This window comes from Acanthaster planci, linkage group LG02 (genome assembly GCF_054643075.1).
Source record: "Acanthaster planci isolate LZ-2023a linkage group LG02, COTS_SCS, whole genome shotgun sequence".
Taxonomy (NCBI): domain Eukaryota; kingdom Metazoa; phylum Echinodermata; class Asteroidea; order Valvatida; family Acanthasteridae; genus Acanthaster; species Acanthaster planci.
This window is the reverse complement of record NC_141778.1, coordinates 10,943,330-10,956,533: the sequence shown is the minus strand read 5'-3', so window position 1 is coordinate 10,956,533 and position 13,204 is coordinate 10,943,330. Positions and strand designations below refer to the sequence as shown.

At 47.4% G+C, this 13,204-nt stretch overlaps 1 protein-coding gene across 2 annotated transcripts in view; it reads right to left on the bottom strand.

The window, feature by feature from the left end:
• ubr5 (ubiquitin protein ligase E3 component n-recognin 5) overlaps positions 1-13,204 on the bottom strand; it is a 60,009-nt gene that overhangs the window by 4,351 nt on the left and 42,454 nt on the right. For both annotated transcript variants that reach the window (XM_022233036.2, XM_022233035.2), the window contains 21 exons: positions 12,872-13,018; positions 12,494-12,606; positions 11,487-11,613; positions 11,042-11,174; positions 10,707-10,864; positions 9,623-9,788; positions 8,806-9,097; positions 8,464-8,622; positions 7,972-8,259; positions 7,318-7,571; positions 5,762-6,815; positions 4,694-5,444; positions 4,256-4,472; positions 3,698-3,950; positions 2,625-2,869; positions 2,237-2,367; positions 1,680-1,955; positions 1,268-1,352; positions 817-1,101; positions 300-444; positions 2-102 (listed from right to left, as the gene is read on the bottom strand). In XM_022233036.2, the coding sequence (XP_022088728.2) occupies positions 2-102; positions 300-444; positions 817-1,101; positions 1,268-1,352; positions 1,680-1,955; positions 2,237-2,367; positions 2,625-2,869; positions 3,698-3,950; positions 4,256-4,472; positions 4,694-5,444; positions 5,762-6,815; positions 7,318-7,571; positions 7,972-8,259; positions 8,464-8,622; positions 8,806-9,097; positions 9,623-9,788; positions 10,707-10,864; positions 11,042-11,174; positions 11,487-11,613; positions 12,494-12,606; positions 12,872-13,018 (5,380 nt within the window). The remainder of the gene's footprint in view (position 1; positions 103-299; positions 445-816; positions 1,102-1,267; positions 1,353-1,679; positions 1,956-2,236; positions 2,368-2,624; positions 2,870-3,697; positions 3,951-4,255; positions 4,473-4,693; positions 5,445-5,761; positions 6,816-7,317; positions 7,572-7,971; positions 8,260-8,463; positions 8,623-8,805; positions 9,098-9,622; positions 9,789-10,706; positions 10,865-11,041; positions 11,175-11,486; positions 11,614-12,493; positions 12,607-12,871; positions 13,019-13,204) is intronic.

Below are 13,204 nucleotides of genomic sequence, written 5' to 3'. Positions count from 1 at the left end.
CCAGATCTTGTCTTTGCTGGTTGCTCATTTTCTCTACGATGGCCCAGAACCACAGCTTAAAACGGCTCAGTTTTTCCCCACCCTCACCCGCATGAGTCTCTCCTGCAGAGAGAAACACACAGCACACACACACACACAAACAAAAAGAACAGGAAACAGTTGAAACTGCATGAGGTTGAGATTAAAAACTGAGACACGCTGAGCACTCCACCGACTCTGGTAAGACACAACACTCCTGCGCAGCGTGAAATGGAGCACCGTTTGAATTTAGAAGCTGTGCCACATGACTAGCCGCTCACCTGTTTCATCGTTGAACGTTGTGTAGCTCATTAGGGTTTGTACGTTGACCTGGCCACAGCCATTGACTAACAGACGAAAGTCTTCAGCCGTCAAACCCTCTAAGGCTCCCTTGGGAAGGACGTCGTACAAGCCTTGCTTCATAGACTGCCACAAAGGAAAAAAGAAGAATGGGTGATAACCCCTCTCATACCTTCTTTGTACTTTAAAGAGCACATCTGAGGAAAACACATTTTCTCTGATTTTATCTGTTCAAATGAATATGGAAGCATGTCGTTTGTCTTCAGAGCTTAACTATAACAAGCTTAAAAGAGCTTTTTCCTGTTCATGCCAAGATGCAAATTCTGAATGTAGATTGCGTCATTCTGAGAAAACAGAGAAAACGAGGGGAACCCTCGCCCCGTGTCCATAGTGGATAAGCCCTGTGCATGCCAAACAATGGCTACATGCCATTGTAGCCATTGTAAAGTGACAGAGGCTGGGTGCGACATTTGTCAATCCTACAAGCTCAAGACCTACCGCATGGGCTTTCTGGGCAACCGTTGTCATCCGATACTCGGCGTAACGCCGCACGTAGTCGTAGACGTTGGCCACCGTGACACGAGTCTCCATGCCGTGGGGGATCAGCTCCACCTGTCCCCCACTGCCGGTGCTTCCCCCTTCTTCCTTGCACAGCTCAATGCTGAAGTAGAGGTCCAGGGAACTGATCAGCCCCTCGGCTCCGTCCCGCTGTGCATCTTGAAGAAGGTGTCGCAGGCTCTCATAGAGAGCTGGGTCCAGGAAGGCTAGATCATGCCAGCCGACCTATAATGGGAGGAAGATTACTTCAGTGAAATACTGATTGACTTCCTAGTCCAGAAAGCCTTATTCCTCACCAGAAATTCTTTATTTTCCTACTCATTCAAACAAGGCAAATATCATTGATACTTTCATGCTCCATTTTTACCGGTGACTTGTCTGGTAGGCTCACCTTTCTGCCAAGCAGCACTTTGACAACGTGTCGACTCAAGGTCAGAGGGCAAAGTTCATTCTGTAGGAGGCACAGGCCTAGAATCCTGCAACAGGTCAAGAAAGACAAGTGAATAATATGTATGGATGTAAGGACCGTCAAGGGTGGGTTATCAAAAGTAGGAGCTACAGTTTTGAATCTATCTGTTGGTCATTATGTTGTGTCCTCAAGCAAGCCATTTACCATTAAGTGGATCTTATCACCCAAGAGTTTCAATACCCACTGGCATCAGCCTAAGAGTAAATCACAATGGGCTGCCATCCCATACACAGGAAAGCAATGATTGTCCGTCCTTTTAAACGTACAAAGCAACTCAGGAAAAAATTCTGTCTAGTCTTTGAAGCCTTACATTATTTCACTCTTTCATTCCTACCTGCCTACGTTCCTGAAGCAGTTGAGGCGCTCAGTGCTGTTCTTGCCCGGCCGGGGTGAGTAGAATCCTCTCTTCCCCGGCTGGTAAAACAACGGCTCGTTGTCGAGTTCTGTCCCTTCCTCCCCGTCTTCCGATTCATCCGGGCGTGGCCCCTCCCCACCCGAGCCCGCCTTGGGCTTGTCCTGGTGGGTGGGGCCAGAGGAGGGTCCTGAGCTTCCACGGTCCGAGAGACTGAAGATGTCCAGATCGAGCAAGCTGCTCTCTGAGCTCTCTTCCCTAGGAATGACAACATCCAAGGACACATTCTTAAAAATAACTGCACCCAATCAACATTTTGGCTACTCTTAATTCTCCAAATTTAAATACATGTACAAGCAGCGTGCTAACATTCCAAGCATAGACCCATCAATGAAAAGACCCCTGCTTTCTCATCAGTTGGAGGATCTTGCTCAGATCACAGATGTTACATTTTATACCAAGTCCTTGTTACCCACTTAGCCAGATTCAAGAAAGTTAACAAACAAATGTGAGGTTCTACAAACCAGTGTTGGGCTTACCTTCCATGGCCAAGGATGATGTCCACGGCTTCATCCACTCTTTCTCTTAGCGTCTCCTCACTGGACAGCAACAGAAGCAACCTAGCCGGGGGCAACTCAAGCAACATGCCGGTGATCTTACTTGCCAATGACTGGAAACAAAAGGTCAGTAAAGAAAGATATGAGGTGATATGTGCAAACCCATCAAACACCAGTCTTGGAAATTTGAAAAAACAACAGCAAATTTCTGAACATATTCTCATCCAACACCTAAATTTGAAATTCTAAAAAATTTTGACTTAAAGCAGAACAGGTTGAATGCAATGATGCGGATCAGAGCAGAACTTGATTACTTCAACAATGGAACAAATCCAATGATTTTGTTTTATCGTCAATTGGGAATTCTCACCGGCTGCAAGGCCAGAACCCTGGGGAACAACCTCTCTCCCAGCGCTTGCTTGGCCGGAGTCAGAGGCTCATAGTCACCGACCCGTTCCTCTGCGCTACCACCGTCCTGCGGGTAGAAGGGACGGGCGTCGTATGACAGCTGATTCCGCTCACGCTCAAACATCTGGATCATGCGACCGCTGCGATAGTCCGACTGGCGGCGACGTTCACGCTCCCGTTCCTGACTTCGGAGCCGTTGTATGAGCCCTGCACATTGTATTAAAAATTTCAACAAACAATTTAAAAGGCATACACTAGGATCATCTTATACGGGGAAGGAAAAAGATAAATATGTGAATGCTTTTGACAACAGCGCTGAGCGACTAAATCTTGCAATCGTACTTCAACTGCAGGCTCGCTGCTTATCAGTAGATTGAACAAAAAGACCCATATTAGCCTGGGTGGGACCTGACTTTAAATATCCAATTGTTCCCTTAGTGCAACACTAAACTCCTGGTATTCAGAATGTTGTTACACAACTGTATGAGCTCATGAAGTGATACACATTAGGGAAGTGAAAAATTCTAGCAATGAAGCATACAACGCTGAAGAACGGTTTTTGTGAGTCACTAGGAATGGGAAGGGGGAATGAGGAGCTTTAGTTGTGAAAGCTTGGGCAAGGTATGGTGATTTAGAACCCTGAATAGTGATTGTGGAGTGGCAAGAGGTCAACCTTTCCCAAAAAGCAGTGTTCACTCCCTTTAATTTGAACTCTCTCAAACCCTTAACCCCTTCGCTACGGATGACTGCTATTACAGCACCTTTGTGTGAGCATTAGTGCATACCACACATACAGTCTATTCACCATGCAGCTGCTGGTTCAATGGCGCCTGCTGCTGGACAATGCCCTCCATTCAGGGCATACCACAGCCCGGCAGTCGCGGTCAACATAATCCCGCCGTGAAGGGGTTAACATGCCAAGTCCAACAAGGCTCTTCACGATTAACACTAACACCTCAAAGTTTAGGGCTGTAATGTTCAGTGGTACTGTAAATCGCTCCTACTGATGAAAAGCACAAGACAGACACTACTCACTGTACTGGGGCCCTTTGTAGCTTCCCTGGGGCTCATCCAAGCTGGGCAGCTTCTCCCCAGACATGAAGGCCTCAGCGATGGCCGTGTAGAAGCTCCGTGCCACCCCGCTGCCCTCCCCCGGCTCGTCCTTGAAGGTGACCTTGACCCGCTGAACGGCCATGGGTGGCCCTGTGGAGGCACTGCTGCGACGGTTGTAGAAGGAGTTGAGCTGACGGACGGTCTGCTGGATCAGGAGTTCACGTTTGCGCTCCACCTAATACAATCACACCAACAATTGTAAAGGAGACTGGCTACATCTGAAATGTCTCACGTTTAATAATCACAGTTGCCGGATGAAAGGGGAATATTTACAGTGCTTGGTACACCTTTCCCACCTCCCCCATCCTACTAAACTTCCTTCCCCCACTTCAACATTTTTGACTAACTCCTATGCTCACAAAAAAAACCTGTTGAGAACCTGAAATCTTTTCCTCATAGGGAAATACAAGTCACAGAGAAATCTGTGATGAATTTTTATCAGGTGAGACATGACTCCATGAAGATGCTTCCTGAACTTACTTCTAGAGTCAGGTCTCCGTTTCTGTTGTTGCGTAGCTTCTCCATTTCACGACGGAAGCGCAGCTCTTTGACCTCAAAGGGGCGTAATTCCCCCAGTACTGAGCCTGGCTCTGCCCCTACGTCCTCCAGGAATACGCGGCCGAAAAGCTCCAGACATAGACGCCATCGCCCGAGAAGGTTGTCCACTGAGACCAGGGGGCTGAGGGTACTCTTAAATCTGACAAAGTTAAAAAAAATTGATGATGGTTTGAAAAGTTTCGGATACTCCCCTGGAAATTATGCAATGCCTTTGCAAGCATTACATGATCTTCTGAGGAAATTTTTCAAAAGTGAGTAAAGGTTCTTGAGCTATTAAGCAAGAAGATAAACCGGAAACACAGTTATCGTCCAACCCTCTTTAAAATCAGTATGATGCAGGTGTGAACCTTGCGTACATACCTGTCAGGTCTCCCTGGCCCAACAGTAAGCAGACCTCCCAAGTCTACACCAGACGAGTTGCTAGGTCCTGGACCCATCGCTAATCCTGCCTCTGCATTAATCCCACTGCTGCGAACGTCCTTGGGCTTCACTGATCGGGAAGGGCGGTCATCTGCTGCAAGGGCCCCGCCCCTGGTAAGGGGGCTCTGCATGGGAGGGGGCAAATTAGGCGTGGGTGGTACTCCACCCGCAGCATCTAGTCTGACATCAATGGGGCTGAGTGCTGATGGTCCGGCAAGAAGTTGGGCAGGGTCTGCAAGCGTACTCATTTCCTGAGGTCTTGGTCCCTGGTTCGGTCCAGCTAGCTCCTCAACCAATCTGCCTCCATGGGCAACCTCTTCATATGAAGGCGGTCGCTGAGCCAGCCCCGTCGTCCGGATGACTGACACCTCCTGGGGTGATATGGTGGCTATAGCATTCAACAGCTCCCGGTTATCTGATGACACGGAACTGGCAGTAGGTGGGGTTTGCAATGACCCGCCGAGGATGTCTGGAAAGAATGGAGGATCAGGGAAGGACCCAGCCCTGATGACACCACAGCGGAGGTCTCTCTCTGCTCGGGGATCAAGGGAAGGCCCGCTAGAGCCCAGTGAGAGGCTGCGGCCGGAGGTGCTGGGGTCACTAGAGGTGCCCTGGGAAGAGAGGGTCTGATGACTGGCAACTCCCTGACTCTGGCTCATGAGAACAGTGGACAGACTAGCTAAGCTGGCACCTACGAAGAACACAAAGGGAAAAACCAAACCAGGACAGATAAAAAGCAATGCCATGAAACTCTACCAAAGTATTAAGCTGTTAAGTGGTATTTCAAGCAAGTAACTAAAACTACAATCAATTACCTGTAAGAAAATTGATAAGGGCAGCTCCAACTTGGTACATGTAGCTTAAAGCTTTGTTTCGACAAATAACCACACATTAATGTGAGCTTTGAACAGCTCTATAGCAAACCACACAGATATAATCAAATTTAGCCAACAATTTCATAGCTTCCACATAAAAAACAATGGCAATGAAGTCCAAAAGTGAACCCACCTGATGGATCACTGGAGGATTCTGATCTTGTTCCAAGTTCATTCCCATTTGTTACATCTGACATCCGCTGAGGTTCCCCAGCAACCAAGGTCTCTCCCTCTTGCGCAGGATGCATCCCATCAGCATCAATCTCATCTTCAGCGTCATCCAGATCGCTGCTCATGTGCGGATTGCGCTGCGAGACGCTCATCCTCATTGGAATGACTTCTAGGAACTGTCGCTCGACAGTAACTGACGCACTGTGGGAGGCCACAGTCGGGGGGTCTGAGGACCCTCCACCAACAACCTGATGCGGGACGCCAAACAGCTGTTCCCGGGTGGCGTCAGGCTGAAGCAGCTGCGGCCTGTCAGCTAGCGGCAAGGCTTCCGAGAGCGGTGTGCTGAAGGGATCTGGTGGTTGGCATCCTAGGAAGGTGGTTGAGTCGGAACGGACAAAGAAGGGATGTCTCTGCCCAGAGGTGGAGCCAGTGACGCTGCTGTCTTCCTCCACACTCTCTGTGTCCAACACCACGCTGGCATCAGTGCCTTCTTCGTCAGCTGCCTCCTCTATTTCATACTCCTGAGAAACTAGGTTCCAGGAGGATCGTCGGATGCGATCTTGGTCAGTTGCTGCTATCCCTGCAGCTGCACCGTCCTGCTCGGTGCAGCGCATGTAGTAAATCATGGCATCCAGGACGTAAGCGACGTGCTTGAGGGCAGACATGTCGAGGACAGGCAGCCAGCTGGCATGCTCGCTGTTGTGGGAGCGCATCAGCGAGAGGGTGTAGTTGAGGAAGTCCATGAGGGCTACATGCTCCTCGCTGTTGCTTGCAGAGTGCGAAGTGGCAGCGTTGCGGCGGTTCTCCAGGCTACGCTGGAACGACTGGTCACGGGCTGCTGCTTCACGGGCGGCACCTCGCAGGCCACGCATATACTGGGAGTGGTTAGGGTGAGTCGGATGGGCAGGGTCAGTGGCTGCTGTCAAAGCCTTGCCATAACGAAGCTGTGCTTCTGTGCTGTTCATGATGCAAAAGAGCCAATCCCAGGTTGGCTTTAGGCAGTTTTCCACAACCGACTATACAAGAAGAAAAAAAAATATAAAAAACACAATACATACCAATAGCTCCATAAAAGTTTTCTTGAACAAAGTGGAAAAACTTCCCCCTCTTTGTAAGTAACTGACCATGACTATTTAAATCTGGTTTGAAAATGGCCCCCGTGTTTCACTTGGTTGTATATAGCGCTTCCATACTAGCCCAGATACCGGCCTTGAATGCAGGCTGGTTGGCAAAGAAGGTGCAGTTCTAGCCGGGGTCTACTGTTTCCCAGTGGCAAAACGGGTAAACTATCCAATATCGGGTGTGTGTGTTGTCTGATTATCTTACCAGCACCTGCTAATCAGTTAAGCCCCTTTTTGTTTAGTTCTGGATATTATGGCAGCAAGTTACTGATACACCTGAATGACTTCAAAGCTTTTGATCATGCTGGTCTAGTACCTAGTACCCTTTTCCAACCAGGTCTAAAAGGTTCCAGTCCCTAGAAATGATTTGGTGCCCAAACTATCAACTAAAACCTACTTGTAAATCACTTGCTTCTTCGGCTGAGACTTCCACGCTCTCCCGCAAGCTTTCTGGACCATGGTAGATCATCAGCATTGCCAGGAGTTCGGTAATCTGACGCACCACGATTCCGTAGGCCCTGGCCAAACGGCTGGCTGTGGTAGAAGGCGCTGTCTCGTTACTGGATGTAACACTGTTGCTATTGGCCAGGGCACTGGCTGCATTGATGGCCATGCGGCGCTGACTGGAGGCATCAATGTAGATCAGACCCCCTAGCAATGTTAGAAACATTAGACGCTTAGCATGATGATAATTGCTATGCCTACCTCCTAAGCATGATAATACCTACTCTCCATTAAAATCCTAGCTGAGCAAGTTATCCAAGAGGCATCCACAGGGATATCTGGTTTCTCCAAGTATTGGCATCCAATCAACAGGTTAGACACATTCTCAGTCCTGTCATGCAAAGGATACTGGAGCTAAGCAACGGGCCTCTTGGGTCACAATGGCAAGGGACAGACTCTGGGTCTCACTTCGCTTTCCAACAGGTGGTCAGCAAACAAACTGGTAATTGCTTGAATGTGTTAGGGTAGTCATCAATAACACAGCAATTAGCTTGGACTCATTTAATAGTGCTGACTGAGTCACAAAACAGAAAAACCTAAAACTCACGGTTACTGGAGGACGTAGCGGGTGTGGTCGTATTGGTGTCACTGCTCCTAGAAGTCTGGTGCCGGAAGGCCCACTGCATTGGGTGCTGGGGCTGGGCTGTCCGGGACCCACCCTGTCTGCTGCTAGTACCCGGCCTGTCCAGGGTGTCCGTTCCAAAAGATGAGGGGTCTTCCATCTCTTCCTCCTCTTCAATCTCGTTCTCGCTGTCATCATCATCTTCACCCTCTGCATCATCCAGGTTTGAGGAGGACTCGTCTTCTGAGTAGAACACAGCCACCGACCCGCCACCTGTTTCAAAATCAGTGACTGCTTAAGTCTTTGCAAACCAACCAAGGTTAAAGTACTCTGAGCAGAAAGCTGGCTAGTACATCTACAGTAAATAGGGATGAGGTTTTTCCACATTACAACGTTAATCTCATATTATTATTTGTTCAACAGTTTAACAGCTGAGATTAATAAAATCAACTGAAAGGTTTAAGATTCTACAAGTACCCGCATCAGAGCCAGCCGTGGCTGCTGTCACCGTGCTGCGACGACCACTAGTTGCATCTTGGTCTTGGCTGGCATTGTCCTGGTCTTGGTTGCTATGGTTACTGTCGCTGTCACTGTCACTCTCAGCTAGGAGATCCAGGTCCATGTCACTGTCATTGCCTGGAGAAAATGAAGCACGAAAGGGAATCTGCACAACGCCAGACACTTGAAGATCAAAATACACAAAAACTCACTTAGCACTTAACTTGTAGTCAGATTTGTTGGGGAAGTCCAACGATGCTGTGGGTCTCTGAAGTTTTTACAAAAGGTGGTCGTTAATCACTACAGATGAACTGTCTTTACCGTCATCTTCGTTCTGGTCGTCTCTGTGTTCCCCTTCAGGGTTACCGTCGCCCTCTACAGGGTCTCGATGATGAGAATCACGGGGAACATCCAGGGCTTCTCCCTCCACTGCATCGACCTCCATGCCATCAGCCCCAATATCCGGTTCTTCTTCATCGTCTCCAAGTCGGCTGGTGACAGAGCGGCGATGATGCAGGCTACCAACAGGACGGGTGCCTATGCTGCTCATCGCCTCTGACCGCGAGCTGTTCTGACGGGGCAGGGGCTCTGCAAAGAATAGTTCCTCGCTTCCCTGTGTGACCAGGAACAGAACAGAGTCTCGGTATCTTTGGTGCAGTTGGTTATAGATGGAGTATCTTTCATCTTGACAGAAACTGTTGTTTTCCCCATTACCTGTTTAGTTGCATGCATTTTGCCAAAACTGTCATAGCCATGTCCTAGCAGTCCAATGTGGACTAAAAAATGTTACATTAACGAGTGTGTGTTTAAAGGGCTTCAACTCCCAACTTCGAATAGAGATAATAAACTGGGCTTAATTTATATAACAGGTTTTGCCCTTACCCAACGTACACATTAATATGTTGGGTTAGGGCAAAACCTGTTATATAAATTAACATCTCCCCACACAAAAATTCATCATGAAACAGATAAACAGGGCTGGTGTAACAGAATCTGGTGTCTATTCTTTATGGTTATGTTTATTGAGCATTTTTTTCTTTGGATCTTTGTTTCATTTCCAAGTGTGAAATGTACGAATCCATCCCTTGGATTGGATCTCCTATGTCAAGATCTAGAATTTCTGTGTGAAAAGTCCCACCTGTACGGCATCAGCGTGACTACTGAAGAGTGCAAAGGGGGCAGTGGGCCGCGTGATGCCCATGCGGACTGGTGCGATGAGGGACTCCGCAATCTCACAGAGCTCCCCGACTGACTGGTGGATGAGGGCTTGGAAGACGCGCTTGCAGCGCAACACTGCCTCCGAGCTGTAACACAGGAGGGGTCAAATAAAATCAAACATACTCAATGCTGTAAAGAAAGCTAAGATTTTTGGGGGGCAAAGATGAACATATTCAATAAATACATTTTTTTATTTAGAATTTAAAAAACATATATTAACCCCAACCCCCTAGGGTGTATGTAAAATTGTATCGAAATTGGAGGATTTGGGACTGTTAGGGTAAACCACTTCCTTCGACCCATTTTCGAGTACATAGGCTTTATATGCAGAGCTAAGGAGCCCGGAACTGGGACAGAAGAGTTGGGCCTTATAACAAAAGACCATGCTCAGCACAAAAGACTGAGCTGCTGGGCATTACCAACATTTTTTCGCTTTCAATTGTGGAGATAATCCAGCCTTGTTTTGAAACAGTATACCATGGTTTGAGGCATTTAGAGCAAGTGGATTACCACCGGCGACAAAAGCTCTCCACCACCGCAGCGATGAGCCACACAGCACCGCTGCACCCTAATCTGGCCCCTATTGAAAAGAGGTCAGCAGTGCAGTGTGCCGGTTTCGGGAACAAAAGAATCTTATGTAACACCGCACAATCTGGGCTCTTTTTCAAAGGCTGCAGGCCTGTATGAAATATTCAAAAGCCAATGAAAGTTAACTGTCAGCTTTAGAGTAGTCCCAAAGAGTCCTTCATGTGGGTATAAACGGCCATTCAATGAAAGGATGAATTTTTGAAGAATTTCGAAAATGGAAAATCTTGAAAAGGCCCCGGCAAGCAACTTGTTATGGTTCTGCTTTCTCAAGATATACATGGTTTGGGGAAAGGGTCAAGTCAATGTCTCCTACCATATGCTCTAAATCTCATGTTGAAACCATTCCACCATTCCGGATATGTTTCTGAACTGCATGCTTTGGACCACTTCCAGCGAAGGATAAGCCCACTTCATACCTTTTCTTTCCAGGAGCCATTTCAACAGTCAAGACAACAAAGACACGGGCCACAGATCGCACAAATCGCCGCACCACATCCGCAACCTCTGACTTCTGAGCTGCGTTGGAGGTGGTCGTCAGCTTCTTGATCAAGGTAGTCAGAAGTGTGTCCAAATCCTAACAATATAAAAAAAAAAGGAGCAAAATCAGCAGATCAAAGGCACAGACTTCCTAAGCCCACAGCTGGACTTTCTGCTGACATCTTGGCATGTTATAAGGAACCATGCTGTAATCCTGAACGATCCTCTTAACGGAGTGATAAAGCCAATTTCTTTGGAACTGATGGGGGCTTACTGCACTGGTGCATTTGACGATGAGGGTGTGGGTGAACCAGTCCAATCGCATGGTCTCAGATTGGCTGTTCAAGTAGACTTCCTCTTCTGCCATTGGTGTGTGGGGCTGGTTGCTGCAGTCTGGCGCACAGCTCCTGAAAAATCAGATTGAGACATTTCAAAGGATAATTACTCCTGCCGAAGATTTTCATGCTGACATATTCTGGGTGCTTTGACTAAACTAAGTTTGCAATCATAGCTTAGAACAGGTAAACCCTATCCCTATCAAGAGACATTTCTGTCAGCAATCCGTCTGAATCTCAATCCTAATAAAGTCATCCATAGTGCCAAAAAATGATGGACACATTCCTTGCTGGGCTGTGCTTTCCTTGAGCCTGAACAATCCTTGAAACTTCTTTGCTGATTTTGAAGGATCTGGAAGGGTTACGGCTGAGCGGTTCACTTACACACTGAGATCGCTGGTGCAGCCACTTCTGATCATGGAACGGATGGCCTGCCAGTTCTGCAAGATGTGTTCCAGAGCCTGTCGACAGAAGCGTGGCGGCTCCAAGTTGTGGTCTGGCATTTCCACATCTGTGAGGTGAAAAGCAAAACAGATGAAAGTCAGGGTGAGTGGTTCAAGGTTTGTGACTCCTTATCAGAGTATCAGAGGTTTGAATGCAGGTGCTGGTTCTATGCCGCGTCCTCAGGCAGTGACGGACTGATGTCATATACAAGGGGGAGGAAACAGAAATATCCCAAATTAATGTAACCCTAACATGGCCAGGGGAGGGGGGCAGATTCTACCCTTCCTCAACATGTTTCTGATATCACAGCAGCACATTTTTCTTCATGAGCTGAGCCTTTGGGAGTTTTCTTAGTAACTCTTTTATTTTGACACCATTTCTGTGAAAATCGAACATACTGTTCTCGCGCAGTGAGACTTTTTCCGAGAAAGGTCAGCCAGAAATGTACACTTTTCCCACTGTCGTGCACAATGCACATGGGCTGGCAGGCTTGTGGTCTTGAACTTCAAACAAGCTCATATTCCCATAACAACAAACTCACTTGATAGACTGAATTGAAACTTCACATCCGTACTAATAAGAAGTGCCTTTATATACATTCACACCAATATTCTGAACAATTAGGCATGGGACAGCTGAGTTCTTGGGGGCAGATTTTGCTCCCTTCTCCAGCTGTGCAACGGCAAAAATAATCCGGCTCTTTTAGGGTTATGAAGCTGATCCTTTGGGGCTTAAATTACAGCTGTTGGTCATTATGTTATGTTTCTCGGCAAGATGTCTCCTAGATGTCTCCATCCACATAAGAGGATCATAGCATTATGATGGTTTGCATCCTAGCCATGCAAAGGACACAGCCCATTAAACAATACTGCTTTAAATAGGACTCTTTTGGTCAACAGTGGAAGTATGGCAAATTCGGACATAAATTTGCTTTTTCAGCAGCCTACCTGAGTCATTGTTTTTTCTGGGCAGTCTGCTGTTCCTAGACTGGCCATATTGGCGCTGTTCCGCAGTCTGTCTAGCAACGCACTGCACAAGAAAGAGCAGAATGTTCTCTCCTCTTTGGAAGAAAAGAAAATGGTGAAGAAATTATCAGTCCACTGATGACAGTCTTTGTAAACGTCAGGCAATAAGACAGAAAACATATAACATGTTGCAAACTGCTCGCTGCATTGATTGCTGCAAAATGTACAGAGCTCAAAAGTTAGCGAGCATGATGCTTTGATCCTGGTAAACAACTTCCTCAAAGGACATTTTGCTGCTGTACTACCTGATAAAACTGGCAAACAGTCCAATCGGCAGGGCTTGCCTGAGATGCTACCTACCTGCTGTTAGGCACGGTAACCAGGTGGGTGTCGTTGACTAGGCGAAACAGCAGCTCCGTGCGCTTCTGCAGGTGGCCAGCAATCAACGATTTGCATTCGCTCTTTTCCCAGCAGTCACAATAGGCTGTTGGAGACGTCCGCTTGAGTCTTGGAGAGAAGATGAAAGAGATAAGATTTGCAGTATGAAACAAACTGGACACAAACCATTTCAGTCAGTCCTGTACACATAATAACGATCATGAAATATGTGCACTGGCTATGTTCAATCCCCTTTCTTTACCCAATGTCTTAAGTTAACACATGCTAATCATACACCTGCCTTCAATTTCTTCA